General features: G+C 43.7%; 1 protein-coding gene across 1 annotated transcript in view; it reads left to right on the top strand.

Moving 5' to 3' along the window:
* LOC119161569 (uncharacterized) overlaps positions 1-15,600 on the top strand; it is a 90,120-nt gene that overhangs the window by 33,797 nt on the left and 40,723 nt on the right. Inside the window, exons 7-9 of the mRNA XM_037414109.2 lie at positions 3,597-3,861; positions 7,292-7,358; positions 12,736-12,806. Of these exons, the coding sequence (XP_037270006.1) occupies positions 3,597-3,861; positions 7,292-7,358; positions 12,736-12,806 (403 nt within the window). The remainder of the gene's footprint in view (positions 1-3,596; positions 3,862-7,291; positions 7,359-12,735; positions 12,807-15,600) is intronic.

Raw genomic sequence — 15,600 nt, 5'->3', positions numbered from 1 at the left:
TTGCATCTTTTAAAGGGGTCGTGAAACGATAAATGAAACTTCACGGTTTGCAATTTTCTCTGCTTCAAAAAGTATTAGACATACCAATTCCGAAATATTTCTGCACAATATTCAGTCTGTAATTAATGATGCTCCATTGAAATCGCAGTTTTTTTAGAGCTTGCTAGCTACCGTACGGCACCATTGGCCGCTATAGACACTAACATGTGACGTTAGTGAGACGTCAAAGTAAGAGAAGTTACAAACAGATCATTAGCTTTATTTTGCTCTGAAGTATTAGATATATAGGCACCTAGAAAAGAAAAAAAAACTCAGCAACATTTGCACCTTATGTTGTATGCTGTGCGATTGCAGCAAGCGATCTGCTTGGCTCCACTTTCAAGTACATCCGTGTTTTGAAAGTATGTATTCTTGCCTTCCCGCCGGTTGCCTTAGGTCGATCGGTGCAGCGAGCGTAGTGTACCAGACTTTATTTTTGCTTGTTGAATCAGGTTGTGTTATACTGCATGTTCTGGGTGTCTTAGTTCTTGCTATGCCAACCGTGTGCGTCGTGAAACAGTGCCGCACAATTTATCGAAGTGCAAACAATGTCCACTTTCACAAGCTGTCCATCGTGCCACAGTGTAGAGCAGTTTGGACCGTGATGGCCTCGATGGTATGGGCACACGTGAAGGCTCATGGTTGGGGCTTCCGCAAGTGGAGGTTCTGCCATGCGGTCTCGATAGGAGTGCTGCCAGGGCGCAGGCTTCTTCGCTGTCGCTCCAGTGTGAGTGCGTGATTGTCTTCGCCGATCACACACTCGCGTGGGTGCGTCGGTGTACGGCTTAAAGCCCAAGAGCCGACTCCGCCATAGTAAATGACACTGTAGTTGGGAAAGGTCAGCCATCCTAACTCTTTGTGTCCGTGACATTATGATATTGTCATGGTGATGACGGCGCCACAGTAGAACGGCATGATGTTACGAACCACAGTCAACTAAAGCTCAAAAACATCGCTGCGTCGCCATGTTTTGTTGACGACAGAGACTTTTCATTGGCTGTCTTAAGTGATGTCAGCTGCACAGTTAAGGGGATCGTGAGCTGGGAAACCGAACTTTCCCTTTTTTAGTTATTTAGTGAGCCTAGAAGATCAAATGCGTTAAAGTATAGTATTGAATGGACGACCAGGATGCTCAGTACACACGTAATTGAAAATTTTTGGCAAGCATGTCACGAACCCTTTAAAGACGTTAAGCAACAATAAGGGGGGGGGGGGGGGGGAATGTGGCAATGAACATTATTATTGTTAGTTATAGAGATAAAGTGATAAAATTAAGAGTGTAGATGTCGTTTGTTGTACTGATATCATTACTGAAATCGCTTTTGAGCAATCGAATGGAGCTTTTGAGTTACGGTAGACTCTATTCTAAGATTAGTTAATTAATTAGACCTAAGTTCATCTTGACTTTTGCATAAGGATATTCACAATGGCCCATTCTGTTCCAAAGTACTACTGGTTTATGTTTTAATATTAAAATGAGTGCACAAAAAATTTTAGAAATGTCCTGGGCATATTGTTTTACTAACAGCTTTTACAAAAAGCCAGATATAATAATTTGTATGATGTGCACACAAATATGGACACCTTTACGCACTCACCGATGTCTCAGGATCTAAGTGCAGAAAATGGAATGGCTGTGTCTTAATTTGTTGTAAAATGGCACAGGGATGACTGACAGCAACTGCTCGAAAAATGAAAGCTGAGAAAATGGAACTTAAAGAAATGGGAGCTAGAAACTAAGAAAACAGAGCTCAGAAAAGTACTCGCTTTATTTTTCATTTGAGAAATGCAGCTTTGTGGTTATCTTGAGCTCCGATCAGTCCTCTTAATGATGATGCCAATATGGTGGCACTGTGCCAAGGGAAAGCTATAGGTTTGCATTTTCTAAAGTCCAATTTTCTCATAGCTTTAGATGACAACCCACCACTAAAGTGCTTTTTTTCTCTATTTCTACTTCTTATTTTGGTCTAATATTTCACCATGATGAACATGGTCTCAGGATTGTAAAAAATAATAAATTGAAAAATTGAATGTTTTTTTTATCAAATTTATCATTCCCATTGCCATGTTCCCCCTTAATGATATGAACTCCATTTTGAAGCTGCCATCACTCGCACTATCTATAAGGAAAGCTATCTAAAAGATATGCAAGAGCAACTTTCATCAAGTCGTCCAGAATTATTCATGATTTTGTTGTCAATGGGACATAGTCATGGCGGCATAAAACACAGGTGGAAGGCAAATGACATGACAAAGAAAGTTAATGTCTCACCACTTTTCCGCAGCTCTTTTAACATTAATACATTGACCGTATGTAAGAAAAATTATCGTATGTAAGAAAGCATGACGTGAAATAAACTCTTCGTTTACGGCTCTTAGTGATGTTTCAGCTGTGACAGAAAATGGGTTTTGGGGACTTCCTAAAGTCGATTTTGAGTAATGAAGTGCAGTGATGATTTTCATGATGCCTACTGGTACTGCAAATTTTTGTTTGAGTGTTTGTGCTATGAATAGTTCCTCAATGCAAGTGTACTTCATCAAACTTTTCTTATATTAACATGTGCTTTAATATATTTGTCAAAAGTTCTGTCTGCCTAATTTCACAAGTGCTGAACATGCTTTGAGAGACAAAGACAGCTTCGAGTACTATTTAGCAAAACTATTCAGCAGGTGACCTGTGAACAGTGAACAGAGCTGTGGTGTTTGCTTCCATTGTATACCACGTCAGGGTGTTGCAATGCTGGTACCACAGTGGTTTAGGGAGGTTCAGCATGCCATTTATGCCTGTCTTTTCTGTGTCCACGTCATTTTGGTGCTGTGATACGAGTATGGTAACTTTCGAGTACAACAGGGCCTTGTGCATCATGATCTTGATTACTGTAATTGGCAGAGTGTTGCGAGTGTCATTCTATGTGGGCAATCAACTGCACGGTTTCAAGGACTGGAGCTAATTGTTTCATGGATAATGCAAATATTATAGCTGTAGTGAAGACTCCTGCGTACAATGCAGACAAGGCAAGGACTCTATAATATCCTTCTTATTGTCGTCTCGACCATTAAACTCACCTTAGCGACTTCAACTGTAGCTTTAATTATGAACACAAGGGAAAGGTGGCAGCAGATATTGATTCCTGAGGACTTCATATTGAATTCGAGAATGTTTGAATGATAAGCGTTTTTGAAGGAGGTGTGCTTTGATGTCAGACACAATCCACAGATTTAACTTTTTTATAGTTGCTTTTAGGTATGGTTAATGTTTCAGACTTGCATGAATTCACAATGGTGGTCGTGTGCCTACAACTTTTTCTGCTGCTTGGTGTGAAGGTTGTGGCTTTGACTTCTTTGGCACTGGCATTCTGGTAGAGGTAAAATGCAGGAATCCTAATTTCCTTATTGTTAGGTTCAGTGTTTTAATGAAAAAAAATTGTAGTGGTTGAAATTAATCTAATTCACCACAAACATCTCTCATAGCCCATATTTTAAGTTGTGTTAATTGTTTTTCTATACTTGCATAGCTGTTACTGAGTAACTCTGCAACTGCCTCTTTCTTTTTCTAGGAAGACTTACCATTTGGCCAAAGAACTTGGAGATAGGGCAGTTGAGGCCCAAGCCTGTTACAGTTTGGGAAACACATACACACTGCTACGTGACTTTGAGCGTGCCATAGAATATCATTTAAAGCACCTTCAAATTGCTGAAGAACTCAGTGACATAGTTGGTAAAGGGCGTGCATATTGGAGTCTATCCAATGCACATTGCTCTCTGGGTGACCACAAAGAGGCACTCCACTATGCCACCCGGCACCTACGTGTCTCCCAGGAGGTAAGTAGATGTGCAGCCTTTTCATTTCACTCATTCATTTCACTGTCAAGCAATGTAGTATATTATAAAGAATACTGTGGGAAAAGTTCATAGCTTTAAGGATGTAATATGTTTGGTCATCTTAATTGTGTGTGTGTGGGCACACATTGGTTAATTATCTTTCCCATGTGTACTATAACTTGGTAGTGATGCACATTAATGTGATCACTGCTCCAATTATGAAAAACTACTTCCATTGGTGAAACTTGCTGTATTTTAGCCAAGCTTAAATAATTTGTACCCAGCTTGTCTCTGCCATAAAGAGGTGCTGAACCACTCCTTGGGCTTGGTGAAATAGCACATTCTGTGAACAGCGAACATTGCCGTGAACAGCGAACATTGCCGTGAACAATGCAGCCAAATTTTGTAGTCGTGCATGGAATGTAAAGGTTACATGGGGAGCTCCAAGTTGCCACTTTCTCTAGCACGCTTATTTCATACAGAGGCCCCCATCTTCACTCCCTTCGGTGGGCGAGATTGCAGCTGAACGTCATCTTCTCTAGTGCGTAGTGGATTGTGAAGGTCATGTTCACTGTTTGCCTGGTTGAGTTTTTTGCCATCAGGTGCCCCATTCAGCTCACATTTTTGCCTTCGTTACTTCAATGATATACAAATGATCAGAAGCTCGTAGATAAACTAAAGCTCACAACAATCACCTTGGGTTGTAAATGCATTATTTCTGGAGGTAGTCTTCCAATGTCAAGTGACTGCCATAAATGTGCAGATACTGGTATCAGTCAGATGCAGGGAGCCGGATGCTCACTGTACTGGTCTGCTGTAGCCACTCCGTGTGCCACTTGCCTTGCACAGGCACTCAATGTCACAACTTGACATTTGTGTGACCATTAAGGCAAGGCAGCAAGGGAAATTTATGGTGTTAGAGAGTGCAGCTCACTTTAGAATAGTGCAAATAACAAGAATTGATGATGGTCTCTTGTCTGGTGGAAATTGTAGCAGCAGATTTCAACTGTGTATTCTATTTCTGTTACAGTTTTTTTTAAATGCAACAAATCGTAACGTCTTCCAACTACAGTCGAGCCCAAATATAACGGCCCCACTTAAAACAAACTTTCACTTAAAACGAATATCCGCGTGACCGTGAAAATATACATTGGTTCAATGGCACACAATCGCAGTTAGAACGAACGTCTCCGGGCGCCGCTGATTGGTTACAGCGAACGAAGTCAGCGGTCTGTCGACTTCCCGGGAAACCAATTTCGACCAACGATCAGGCATCGGCGAGGTGCCCATACATTCTTATTGTTAAACGCCGACCCTGCCTCCGCGCCCCTCTATTTTCCGCTCTTCCCGACCGCTTTTTGTTATGCACCCCTCCGTCCTTTGTCCCCCCGCTACACTGAGCACCCCGCATCGTCAGACGAGGCCCGTGTTTTCACACTGCCACCGATCTTTCGAAGACCGGTCGGCCATCTACCCTGTTTTTGATCACTGGTACTGTCCTTAGCGTCGCCGGCCTGGAGTGACCAGACCGTTTGCCAACATCGTCGGCCACCGACTGTATCCAATAGTCTGCGTCTACTGCGCGCACATACGCTACCCCACCGACTCTGATAATCTGCGATTTGTTTCGTGTTTAGAACTTGTTCTCGCTCACTTCGCACTCATCTCAGCATGCCTTCTGCGTGCGTGCAGAAGCGCGAAAACGGCTGTTAATTTGCATGGAACAAATCGCAAAATATCGAAGTTCGCGAGATCATGCAAACCTGCTGGCGCAACAAAACAATTTTTTGACCACAGCCGCCAATTCTTCGAACACCGCTGCGCACACCGATTCAGGCGGCCATGCACTCTTTCCAAGTTTTCCTACGTGCAAGTTACGCGGACCTTTCAAGCAAGCTACCCAACCTGCCTCCTTCCCGTGTGTTTTGGTTTTCAAGGTCGCCCTCCTGCCGCATCCTCCCCTCTGTTTATCGCACCTCCTTGCCCTTCTCTCGCAAGTGTGCTCTCCTCTCTTGATCACAACCCCTTTGCCCGTCTCCACCGCTCCGCAACGCCCACCACGCTGGCTCGAATTAGTTTCGTTTTCTAACTGGAATCGGGCCCAGAGCTGTTGCACGCGTTCTGGCATGTGTGTCGCATGTGCGCATCTTGCTCGCTCTTGGTGAGCGTGTGTGGTCATGATGGCTGACGGGAGGACTAGCACGCTTTTTCCGGCCTCTCAACAAAACGTCAGAAGTGTGACCGCTTGGCTTGAGCGTAATCCGGACGTTGCCGCATTGCGGAGCGCTTGCTCATAGCTGTTGACTACCTGGCAGCCAACTTGCTGCTTCGGGCGTCCCGGTATTCAGCTATGAAAATGGTGAATATTTCGTGGGCGGCGGTCACGGCTATATGCGCGTGAAACTGTTTTCGCGAGACCGACTTTGTTGACGTTAGGCCTGATGCTGAGCCTGAAGCTTCCGAACTGCGGCGGCGATTTGTGGCAGCGCGTTGTCGACTCCGACCTGGGAGAGCGGGTGGGACATCTGTTGCGATGGTGTAATTACGGCCGATGATGATGCCGACACTGCGGAACCGTGCATGGATTGGGGCATTGTGAAGGAAGTACGTGGCGAGAATGATTTGAAGGAATCGAATTGCGAGAACGACGAAACTTTGGAGCCAGTGCCTCATGCAGCTTATGCCGTGGGCCTTGGCGAACGAGCACCCTGCCGTTTTAAATGAACTCGAGACTGCCCTTATCGCTTCCGCTCTTCGAAACACGTGCATCACGGACTTTTTGGGGCAAAAAAAGTTTGTGTTTTCACTTGCAACTTTTTTGAAAACCTGTGTTTCAATTACTACGAACTTCGGGATACAGCAAACAGATGCCGCGTCACGCTCAGGTTCGTTATAAGCGGGCTTGACTGTAATACAATATGGTGCTTTGGAATATTAAGAGACCTGCCCCCCTTGCCCCGCCGCGGTGGTCTAGTGGCTAAGGTACTCGGATGCTGACCCGCAGGTCGCGGGTTCAAATCCCGGCTGCGGCGGCTGCATTTCCGATGGAGGTGGAGATGTTGTAGGCCCGTGTGCTCAGATTTGGGTGCACGTTAAAGAACCCCAGGTGGTCTAAATTTCCGGAGCCCTCCGCTATGGTGTCCCTCGTAATCATATTGTGGTTTTGGGACGCTAAACCCCATATATCGATCGATATACTTGTCAAGGTAGCACTACTGCTTGTTGCAACCATTTCAATCGCACCAATAGCCTGGCATCAGGTATCGTCTGTCAGCACTGTACCTTTCAAATGGTGATTTTAGATGTGCTATAAAAATTACTAACCTAACTTTTTTATTTCTGCATTTTTCTGACAGCTGGATTTAGTGTCACTAATACATATTGCTCAAGTTTACTCAATAACCATGTTTGGTTTTATTTATCCTGCCAGCTCGGGGACAAAGTAGGCCAAGCAACAGCACAGATGAGCATTGCAGACCTGAAGCAACTTCTTGAAGGTAGTGGCCCTATTTTTGAAATCATAAAGAAGTGTGTTCTTTTTGCTGTTGGTACTTCTTGCTACAAGACAAGTGGGCTGTTCTAATAATGATCAATGCTATAAAAAAAAAAAAAAAGCAATGAGTCAGTGGCGACGGGGTGTGGGAGTGAATAAAAAGCATCTTGTGTGCTCTGCTCAGCAGCTAGCTAATCAGTGGAGCTGTGTCAAGTTGCTAGCGCATTGCAATGTCGCGTATGGAGTACTGTGTTGTAGACTGTGCTAATAACTGTAAGAGTTGCCTACCTGGGTCAAACTTTTTGATTCTAAAAGATGTCGTGTATAAACTCAGACACAAGAAAGAGGTCAAGATTCCACTATCACAACCAACAACTCTGAAGTGGCTAAACAGCACAAAATAAACAAAGCACGAAAACTTATCTTCACATGCCCAGAAAATAAGCAAACCCATCAATTCAGTATTTGGGGGCGGGGGGTGAAAGATAACTGTTAAGGCATTTGATTTCTTCTTATGCAAGGTAATCAATGGTTGACTTGCGCATTCTCTCTCACTGTCATCGATACGCTGTGCCTCTATCATTTCTTCATTCCTGTGCCTGTATGAAATTGTGTATTCACCTAATTTTGGTGTGTGCTTACAGTGTTAATTATATAAATTAGAACTAACAGGCAAAAAGCCAAAAAAAGAATAGGGATATTGTTTGTGGTACCGAATTTATTCGAATTTATGCTGATAGGTTTTTTTTTTTTTTCAAATTTCTTTGCATCAAACTCCAGGGTTGGCTTAGATTTGAGGATTTTGAAAAACACACCATTTTTCATTGAGGGAAGTGGTTCACAGCTAGCGCTACCCAGGTGGTATAATAGTTGTAGTAGCTTAAGCCAACACCGGGCTTAAGTGATCTTTGTGGCGAGTGTTGAGGCTAGCCGTGCCATAGGTGATTTCGAGTCGTCCTTTAAGTGGTCTGTGTGTGGCATAGCTCAATGGCGACATACAGGCAGTTTCACTATTCGCAACTTTCACGACCTATAGGTGGCACGACTGTGCATCCAACATAACTGTTGTTGAGATGATCGCCATGAGAAAGGCTGTACCGGAAAGTACGCTTTTGGTGGAGAGTGCAATTCTTCACGCTTCATTGGCTCTTTGATTTATCTTTTTGAGAAAGTAGGGGAGCGCTAGCATACTAGTGTATAATAATGGTACCACCAAATTTGTGGCATGCGTGTTCTTTGCTGTAAGCATTTCCTTCAGCTTCAGGAAGCATGATACACACACCAAGATTCCTGTATTTTCGCTAAATAATTTAATATTGCTCTACTTATGTAGACATTTTCAGTTTCGGTTTTGCGGTGCCAAATTGGGCAGTGACGTTGATGCAGAGGTGGCTTGGTCACGTTAGCACACAAGGCTGCAACGTACATTGTGTTGAGTTTCCTCTGCCCTCATACACACGTGCCACACCAAGCGCCAGCAAAACAAACGCGCTGACGGTCGTCATGGCCAGCTGCAGTAGCATCGAGGCAGCAGCAAGGAAAAGGCAGCAAGAAGGAAACGGTGTTTATATTCACAACATATGTAGAAAACGTGGATGAAGAAGCCACTCGACGCTCTATGCGCCGGCCTTTTATAGGCGCCCAGATGCTGATGGAGGATATGAGACAGCCCCGCTGTTGGACGTGCGCAGCATCTCTGAACGACCCGTCGAGTGTCTTTTCGAAAACACCCACAGTCCTTGACGGACACACACAGTGTCTCTGCAAGGGACGCCAGCACACTCGGTAACAGCAGGCATGCTAGTTCTCTCCTTGTTCACAAAATGCGTTTCGTAGATGGCGGAGGTCACTCACGCCACTACAAATCTGATGTGACGTCACGACAACTGCCGTTGCTTCTCCTATTCTGAAACGTCAGTGTTGCTATGCAAGCGATTTTCCTAGATTGCGAGAGTGGGCATTCAGCTACATCTTTAGAAGTGAATTAAAATATATTCTACGCGTTTGTTGTGTCTGACTCTTCGTGTGGAGAGTCCTTGCATACAGGGGAAACCCACAACAGGCTCGGGATAGCCTCGAAATTCGGTGTCACCCCCCGTTTAAGTAAATAAATGCCCAATGTGCTACCGGGTAGCACATTGGGTATATAAATATGTGCAAAATTGTAAATAAGGCTCACATGTATGCTCTTCACATTGCTTGCTGTGCGTAATCAAGCGCAACACCTGGTGTCATGTAGGAAAAGTATAATATTGGGAGCCTCAGTACAAATTTCTCAGTAATATCGGAAACATTTTTGGAGACGCGCTTCATCTTAGAGTTTTGCTGGCATTGCATTCTGAGCGAAGCTGTTTCAGCACACCTGAACATATGAAGTAGAATAAGCAGACGAAAAAAAATTGTTTTTCAAGACCGAAGCACAAGCACCAACTGCGGCATGTCATAATGCTGGCAATATGTTTTAGGGTGCTTTCTTGGTTAAAAAAACAACAACAGAATATCAAGAGAATGAAGTCACAAGCAGCAATTGAAACCAGTGGTAATATGCAATTTTCAAGTTCAAGTGGTGACGTTCCTGTTACTATTCTATGTTTCGGTGTTTGAGAAGTACAAAAAATAGCATGGTGCAGAGCAGAAACGACAAAAAACAAAACAAAACGCCATCAGTAAGTAAGACCGAACATAAATTGCTGCAGATGTGAAGGTCACGGAGGCACTTCGCAGAAGCCTCAGATGTTTAACGATGCGGTGAACGTTTTGAAACCGCTTCTTTCATTCTATTTTACAGGCGGAATGCATACCTAACTTAATTCTGGTACTGTTTGCACAATGACCATGTCGGGCTGATAAACTAAGCGCGAAAACTGCAAACCTGGAAATTGCTGTACTTGTACACAAAATGGGTGGTGCAAACATTCATGGGCCTTGGTTATTTGCCTGCTAAATTTAACCCTCTTAACCGCTCATGACTTTTTGGAGCGCTAATTTTAACGGGAGGTTTACTATTCTTCCCTGTGTATATAGGCTGTGAGCATCGAGGCTCGCAGTGAAATCAGTCGGCCTTTTGTTTTTCTACTCTACCTTTAACTTAATAGACTCAAAGGGCTATGGTAATATCGAGGCCATTCACAATGTTGAAAAACGACCAAAAACACGGCAAAAGAAGCAGCAACATCTGCTGTTTGAAGCAGGTCCAAAACTTGAATCGTCTCAACAGCGCTTCCGGCCGCCACCACTCAGCAATGCCACGGTACCCAGACGTTGCGAATAGTGCTGCTTATAAAAGAAAAATTGTCCCAGCCGCAAAGTCACCGTCCAACATTCAAGCCGGGCGGGACTTTGGAGTGGACAAAAAAAAATTACATCGATGAAGAGGCTGCAGCGGGAGATGACAACACAGGAACTTTGATTGTGCGCTCTTTGAAGTAGTACGGCATATCCATTGTGCGTGATAGCACCGAGGATTGCACACTGTTAGAAAACAGCGACGACAACTCGGAATGAGCGCGAAATCGGCAAGCACAGCATCTTTATGATGCAAATAACCAGAAGCAGCGCGAAAAAAAAAAGATGACAAACACACACAACAGGACTAGCGGCTCTATGTTTCTTGAGGTATTTGTATCAAGAACCAACTGCTTTGTTTCATTTTTATGTTCAATAAATCGTCTCTCTGTGAATGCTTTTTTGTTCGGCCTACATTCGAGGTAAGTTTTTTTTCCTCAGGGCTTCGGACTTTTGGGGGTCAGCCTAGAATTGGGATTGGCCTAGATTCGAGTAAATATGGTAATTATAATGTAACTGAGAAGAAAGTAAAGTTGACGAAGAGATAACTTGTTGTTGGCAAGAACAACCTGCGACTTTCGAATAATGTATCTGATGCTCTACTAGTTAGAGTGGCGGTCATCTCCCTCCCTGTCTTCGCTATGAAGTACATGTGTGCACTTAATCCTAGGACTGTTAGTCGGCAATGCTAGAGCCATGCAGGTCGTAGCCCCGCCACAGTGGTCTAGTGGCTAAGGTACTCGGCTGCTGACCCGCAGGTCGCGGGATCGAATTTCGGCTGCGGCGGCTGCATTTCCGATGGAGGCGGAAATGTTGTAGGCCCGTGTGCTCAGATTTGGGTGCACGTTAAAGAACCCCAGGTGGTCGAAATTTCCGGAGCCCTCTACTACGGCGTCTCTCATAATCATATAGTGGTTTTGGGACGTTAAACCCCACATATCAATCAATGCAGGTCGTTCATTTGGTAGAGCATCGGACGCATCATTCCAAGGTCATAGGTTTAGTCCCTGCCTGTGGCAAGTTACCTTTCATCCACTTTCTTCTTAAATTACTGCAGACAACATTCCCTATATTTTTCTTGGCTTTCTTATCTGTTCTAATTAATGTCGTGCACGACAAGGAACAATGAACACTTAAAATTTCCTTTTCGTTCATTCATAGTGAGGGTCTTTTTTAGGCAGAGTGGATGCCTTTACCTTTAGGTAGCATGAGAGGGATTATTGGTCAGCTGTCAGTTTTAAAAGGTCACCTGCTTTGTGATGCCAGCAGGCAGAAAAAGTGTTCCGCACTCTCAGTCATTGACTGCTTGCTTGGGCAGCAGCTGCTTGCCCTTGACCGTGCAAACAGCCCCTTCCGCCTTTTTCGGAGACTGGAAGTATGCCCCTTATGAACAAGTGAAGGACCCAAGTTCTGAGAATATTTAGATATGTGCATGATTCCCTATTAACTTTTTTAGCTTGTGGACTCCTAGTTGCATTGCGAGTTGACACAAATTGTCGGAACATTTGAAGAATGTCTTTCCCCCTTATCATAACGCATGAAATCTCTTAAAAGGGTTCTCTCAATTTTAGTACAAAACAGTAAATGCAAGTGTATTCAATAAAGTGTTCCTTTAGAATCACAGGTGTACATTCTTTTTAGAGCCTCTTCCCCACCATCTTGAATATCGGTCTGCGATGGAGTAAGGATCCCCCTCCAAATCTTGTGCGATTATCTTTCCGCAAGAGCGTTTGCTTGCTCAGGATATTGTAGTAGTATTGTTATACTAATTGGTACTCCCATGTTGAAAAGCCAGCTGTTCCTTTTGGTGAAATATTTTATATGCAGGCATAAATTATAAAAGCACTGCAGTTTTTCTTGTATAAAATTTGTTACGTGTAAGAGAGCTCTTATGCTGATGTTTTTCTTTTATATACAACAAAATCTTTACTGTGTATTATTTTAATGTGAAATGACCTAGACACATTGTAGAAGTTGATGTGCTTGCACAGTGCACATTAATTCCTCTGCCATGGTTTTCTGAACGAAATTGACTCGCCAATATTATGTTTGTGCTAGCAAAAGCATGAATAGGGTTTCTTTTTCTGTTGTTGCAGGTGATGCAAGTGACGCAAAGAAAGGTGCCATGGATGATATGAGCACACCACAAACCTCTTCTAATGCTGAGGTAATCACTTTATTTAGATTTCTGAAATTTCTGTCATGTTTCGTGGTGCTACTGTAAATTTGCGGATGGGTTTTCCTGTATTTTCTGTATCTTTTAACAAATGAGAGAAGTCGGAGAGATAGAGAGACTTGACTGAATCACTGGTACTTCCATTTTCGTATGTTGAATTGCACTTTTAACCTTGTTTATTGAGTATTTATTGCTATGTTATGATCTGCCTTTTCTTCTTCTGCGTCTCTTTACATGTCTCTTTTCCTGAGTGACAATACTTCTCTGCGATGTTGGCATATTTCATTGCACTTTAATTAAAGCTGTACATTCAGTCAAATGCAAATTTATTACTACTATGTTGTCATATTTAAGTGCATCAGATGTAATGTAATTAACCCAGTTAATTTACTTGATATAATTAGCAATTAATTGCTCCTGCTGTTACCCTAGTTCTTAGCAACTGTAAATGAATTCCAGATAAAAACCAAATAGTGGCCATAGTATGATTATTGTAACAAGTAAAGTTACTCTCAGTTGATTCAGTAACTCTTGGTGTAGCTAAATTTAATTAAAGAGACATTGACAAAAATACAGTGGAACCTTAATGCAGAGAACATTGCTATAGTGAAATGCCTACCATAACAAAAAAAAAAAAAAACTTGGAAGCCCTGTCAGCGATGTATCGAACATTTAAAGCCATTTACAATGATCTTAGATAAAGCCATCTATTGATTACAACAACCATAATTCAATGAAATGATGATTTTCCTATACTACCCATTGAATCTCTGCCCAGATGTAACGAACACTATTCAAAGCGACCTACCTTTGCAATTAACACTTCATACACTGTTATGGTACAAATGTAGTGCATACGCAAGAGGAAGAATATCAAAACAGATCTTCTATGGTAGATACCTGCCAAGTCTCCCGGATTGGCCGGGGGACTCCCGGATTTGGACTGTTTCTTCCGTTTGTACGGTTGTCATGAAAATCTCCCGGAAATCGAAATTTTTGCGCGTGATCCGGCCGCCTTGACAATAAAGCAGCTCAATCTGCTCCAGGCTTTTCGAACCTACCCCATTTATTATGAATAAGTTTAAGAGGCGTTTATCTAAACACTGTAGAATCTCAGTGATGCGAAACCGCGGCAGATGTGAATTCGTTAAATTCCTCAGCGAAATTTCATTATGTCTATTGGGTCTAAATTCGAATGTTCCCAACACATTTCCTAATCGCGGCAGGTGATACAAACTTTACGAAAATCGACGAACGAAGGCCGTGAGCAGCGTACTCGAAGCTTTGGAAGTACATACGCGTGCGACCGGCGTACGCACTGTCTTCTATAGTGTGCGTGATTGTCATTGCCACAACCATTGTAAATGAAACCATGGCCGCTTTTGACGCGATCATGTATGGCGACGACGTAACTGACGGTCTCGAAAGTGTGCGTGCATCCAACACTCAACCAGTCAAAGCAACGCTGATTTCTGCAAACCCTGGGGACAAAACCACGGCAGATACGATTGTAGACGGCATAAAACGACTTTGTTTTAAGGCATGTGTGCAACGATTGTAGACGGCTTAAAACGACTTTGTTTTGAAGGCATGTGTGCAGTCAAGCGCACGGGGATTGAAAAAGGAACTAACATTTGCTGCAACTGCCGCGCACAACATCGCGGTCGTGGCGGCGCGATAGCGATCTACGAGCTCTGAGGGCACGCAGCGGTAGACTAAAGGCAGTAAATACGTAAAAAAAAGTCACAGCTTCGCCGCAAGGGCAAAGCAATGAATGCGACAGCAATAACTTGAAATGCACACCGAGAACGGCAAGTAGATCGAAACGTGCAGTGCGCTGCTCATGCACAAATGACGCACGAAAACAATACACACAAAACGAGAGCGAACTAACAATGTTTACCGCTTGACACGTAACGCGCTGTTTAAACAAAAAAAAAAGCGATGCTCAATACATAATCACAGGTACGGATGAGTACAAACTAACAAGTGTCCCTATAACTCGCTGTGTATGAAAAGCGCGCTCTTTTCGCAAATGGGGCCTATGCATAGACCGAAGATACCTTTCTGGGCCCGAAAACTGCCGCAATCGTTCCAGTGAAAGCCGAAGGCACACGATTCTCCCCACCGAAAGATACCGTATTTACTCGATTCTACCGCGCCCTCGATTGTAACGCGCACCCGATTTCCACCGCGAAAAAAAAAAAAACGTAAGACATCGATTCCAACGCGCACCCATTTTTCTCGCTGGCCCGCACGATCACACCACTCGAAAAACGACTCTTTTCGGGAGCGCCTTCCATTTAAATATGAGGTACGGGCGAAGCTTGTGCCCATCTGACGTGTAACAGAGCATTGCCGTCACTGTAGTTTTACCGTGGACCGATGTCAGCATGCGAACTTGCTTCGCCCTCTTCTTCTCGACGGTTGTGGTGCCAGGCATGTTGAAGTAAAGAGGCGTCTGATCGGCATTCCCTATTTTCCCAAGCAGGTAGCCGTTGTTGTGCCGCAAGTTTAGGACAAACCTCTGAAAACTGTGAAGCTTTTCATCGTACTTCCCCACAAAACTTTTCGCATATGCCAGTTCCCCTTCGGAGGCAAAAGCCTTTCCTCTTCATAAAGTTAGTTAACCAGCACCTGCTCGCTTTACACTGGCTTCGCATTAGACCTTTTTCTAAGGCTAATTGCATAGCCCGTACTTAGAGCAGTTCTGTCGTCACGGGCCGCTGTGCCGCTCGCTGCTCATGCACATACTCGCCGAGCAGCTCTTTAATTTGCGGAAACC

Source organism: Rhipicephalus microplus, chromosome X (genome assembly GCF_043290135.1).
Source record: "Rhipicephalus microplus isolate Deutch F79 chromosome X, USDA_Rmic, whole genome shotgun sequence".
NCBI classification, from domain to species: Eukaryota; Metazoa; Arthropoda; class Arachnida; order Ixodida; family Ixodidae; genus Rhipicephalus; species Rhipicephalus microplus.
This window is presented reverse-complemented; position numbering and strand designations above follow the sequence as displayed.